Genomic DNA, 3,460 nt, shown 5'->3' with positions numbered 1-3,460 from the left:
AGAGAATAACGAGGAGATAGGGAGAGAGAGAATAACGAGGAGATAGGGAGAGAGAGAGAGAATAATGAGGAGATAGGGAGAGAGAGAGAGAATAATGAGGAGATAGGGAGAGAGAGAGAGATTAACGAGGAGATAGGGAGAGAGAGAATAACGAGGAGATAGGGAGAGAGAAAGAGAATATCGAGGGGAGAGAGAAGAGAGAATAACACAGAGAAAGAATAATGAGGGGAGAGGGAGAGAGAGAGAGGAGAAAATACCGAGGGGAGAGAGAGAGAGATAGATAAAAAAGAGAATAATGAGGACAAAGAGAGAGAGAGACAGAGAGAGAAAGAGAGAGAGAGAATAACGAGGGGAGAGAGAAGAGAGAATAACACAGAGAAAGAATAATGAGGGGAGAGGGAGATAGAGAGAGAGAGAGAGAATAACGAGGAGAAAGAGAGAATAACAAGGGGAAAGAGAAGAGAGAATAACACAGATAAAGAATATTGAGGGGAGAGAGAGAGGAGAGAATAACGAGGGGAGAGAGAGAGAGAAGAGAGAATAACCAGGACAGAGACAGACAGAGAGAGAAGAACGAGGAGAGAGAGAGAATAACAAGAAGGAAGAGAGAGAGAGAAGAGAGAATAACGAGGAGAGAGAGAGAGAGAGAGAGAGAGAAAAGGGACTGACATGTGACAACCCCAATCCCATTCTATCACTGGCAGCCAACCAAGTCCTTTCAGTATTTCAGTAAAACATGGAGCACATGGCTTCCCTACTCACCCATCCCCTGCAGAGCTGAATGGATCTCCATCATCACCTTCTTATAGAGATCCTTCTGCCAGTCCTCCAGTGCGCTCCATTCCTCCACTGAGAAATAGGCTGCCACATCATGGAAGGTCACTGACACCTACATGGGAAAATTGGACGACGAGTTCAGTGACACAATCTTAGCCAAGTCAGAGCTCTCTGCAGTAAATTTGTGGTCTCCATGAAGAAAGGCCTTGGTTCCATTCAAATCCATTTAAATTTTGGATGTCAAGAAATCTTCTGTGTATGAAAACCTGGCTTGTCATAATTCTACACATAACACATAATTACACAACAGGGAACATTTCTGCCCTGAAAAACCATAAAGCAATGAAAATGTCCCCTCTTGGGTTTGTTAACACCATAGGACATCCAGCCACATTATCTGCACCAGGCTCATCAGCCCCCTTTTACTCTCTATAACAGCCGTTCCTCCAAAACTTGTTAAGGGTTCCTTTAATGTTGGCAAAGTTTTGGAGCCAATGCCAATTGGTAGAGACAGTTGCACGATTTTTTGGGGGGTCTACAAAAGGTGTTAGTGTAGGCACCACTACAATTCTTTGGCGGCATTCTTTTTTCCTATTGACCCCTAAAAAATTTGTTTTGACTTGGGTTCCACTAACTTGAAAGTTATTTCAAGAGTTCTTCTGGGATAAAAAAAAATAAATACATTGAGAAGGGAAGCTCTATACACCGAGCACTGAGCAAAGGAGTTAGAGGTACCATTTTCAGTCTGTGGTATGACCCAACCCAACAAACCAAGGTTCTACCAGCTAGAAAGCAATATGCTACCCAATCAGTCATCAAAGCTGGCCACTGCAAACATGAATCTGGCTACTATTTAGAACTCAAACATTTTTAGCCAGGCCAATTTCATTGTGGCTTTTGAATTTATTTTTCAGGGAAATTGCAAACATTCTGAAACTTTAAAACCTAAACGGTGAAATGTAGAAAATGATAATAATGAATCCATTAGGTAATACTATATAAAAGAAATTAATATAATATATATATGAAACTATATACAAAAAAAGTGTTAAAAGTACTAAATTAAAAAAAAAAACATTTTTGTAATTTATAATTTAGATTAAAAACTGGTCTTCAATCTTTTGTCACAGGAATACTTTATAGGGACTTCTGTGCAAAAGAAAATGTAAACATATTGGGCCTGATTTATTAAAGCTCTCCAAGGCTGGAGAGAATACACTTTCATCAGTGAAGCTGGGTGATCCCCGATACCTGGAATAGATCTGGTCCAGGATTTAAAAAATTTGCTAGCAAACAGCAAATGACTAAAAAAAATCCATTCAAGGTTTGCTGGATCACCCAGCTTCACCGATGATAGTGTATTCTCTGCAGCCTTAAACAGCTTTATTAAATTAAGCCCATTGTATCACCTCAATTAACTGAAAATGGATCAGAATTTATTAAGGGTACAATTTTGCCGACTCCAGGCACCCAAGCTTTGCTTCCAACTACACAAAACCGACTCCATAGCACTTCAAAGGTCTGATGCCACCTTCAGGGAGAAAACACGCCAGGACATACCGGCAGATGGGATTCTAAACATGTCCTAACGTTCCAGAGTTTTCGCATCCGTCTTTTTATGTGACAGCAGACTCACGGCCAATAAGGAAGTAGAAGGTAGAGCCGGTTTCAGCTTTTACAAGAAAAGTCATATTTGACTTCAAACTTTGGTCGGCTATGAAACTTTTGCTGTATGTAATCCACAATTGTTATCATGTGTCTGCTTTGTGACAGGTTCACTTTAAAGGGAATAAAACATTTTAAGCACTTGACATTGATCAGTCACTTTACTAAATCATATGCATTGCTGCAGAATAATTCTAGGTAGGACAACAAATAGAACATGTAACATAAAGCCTTACTTGATACATGTGTGTGTCCATGTTGGAATCAACTCTCTTCATTAAAGGCAGTGGCGAGAGGAGGGGTCACATACGTAGACGAGGAAACAAAGAAAATCCTCAGAGTTCTGGGGGAAAATATTCACATAAATTACTGGCCAGCAGAAATTAGTAATCCACATAAACACCCTCAATCTCTTGCTACAGAACTGCAATCTCTAACAGTCTCTGGTAATCTGAATCAATCACTTCCTAAAGATTGGAGAGCTCGAACAGTCTCTGGTAGCCTGGAACCGATCAGTGGTCTCTTCTACAGTCTCTGGTAACCTGGAAAAGATCAACGGTCTCTTTTACAGTAACTGGTAACACGAACAGATCAAAGGTCTCTAATACAGTCTATGGTAACCTGAAACAGATCAGTGGTCTCTTCAACAGTCTATGGTAACCTGAAACAGATCAACTGTCTCTTCTACAGTCATTGGTAACCTGCAACCAATTAGTGGTCTCTTCTACAGTGTCTTTAACCTGGAACCAATTAGTGGTCTCTTCTACAGTGTCTTTAACCTGGAACCAATTAGTGGTCTCTTCAACAGTCTATGGTAACCTGAAACAGATCAACTGTCTCTTCTACAGTCATTGGTAACCTGAAACAGATCAGTGGTCTCTTCAACAGTCTCTGGTAACCTAAAACAGATCAGTGGTCTCTTCAACAGTCTCTGGTAACCTAAAACAGATCAGTGGTCTCTTCTACAGTCTCTGGTAACCTAAAACAGATCAGTGGTCTCTTCTACAGTCTCTGGTAA

The 3,460-nt window shown here is 40.5% G+C and overlaps 1 protein-coding gene across 2 annotated transcripts in view; it reads right to left on the bottom strand.

Moving 5' to 3' along the window:
- The window catches only part of LOC140328033 (uncharacterized), a 31,351-nt gene that overhangs the window by 25,777 nt on the left and 2,114 nt on the right, over positions 1 to 3,460 (bottom strand). For both annotated transcript variants that reach the window (XM_072407337.1, XM_072407338.1), the window contains 2 exons: positions 2,679 to 2,785; positions 763 to 889 (listed from right to left, as the gene is read on the bottom strand). In XM_072407337.1, the coding sequence (XP_072263438.1) occupies positions 763 to 889; positions 2,679 to 2,720 (169 nt within the window). In that variant the 5' untranslated portion in view covers positions 2,721 to 2,785. The remainder of the gene's footprint in view (positions 1 to 762; positions 890 to 2,678; positions 2,786 to 3,460) is intronic.

This window comes from Pyxicephalus adspersus, chromosome 4, assembly GCF_032062135.1.
Source record: "Pyxicephalus adspersus chromosome 4, UCB_Pads_2.0, whole genome shotgun sequence".
Lineage (NCBI taxonomy): Eukaryota > Metazoa > Chordata > Amphibia > Anura > Pyxicephalidae > Pyxicephalus > Pyxicephalus adspersus.
The sequence above is the reverse complement of the archived record's forward strand: the minus strand, read 5'-3'. Positions and strand labels throughout refer to the sequence as shown.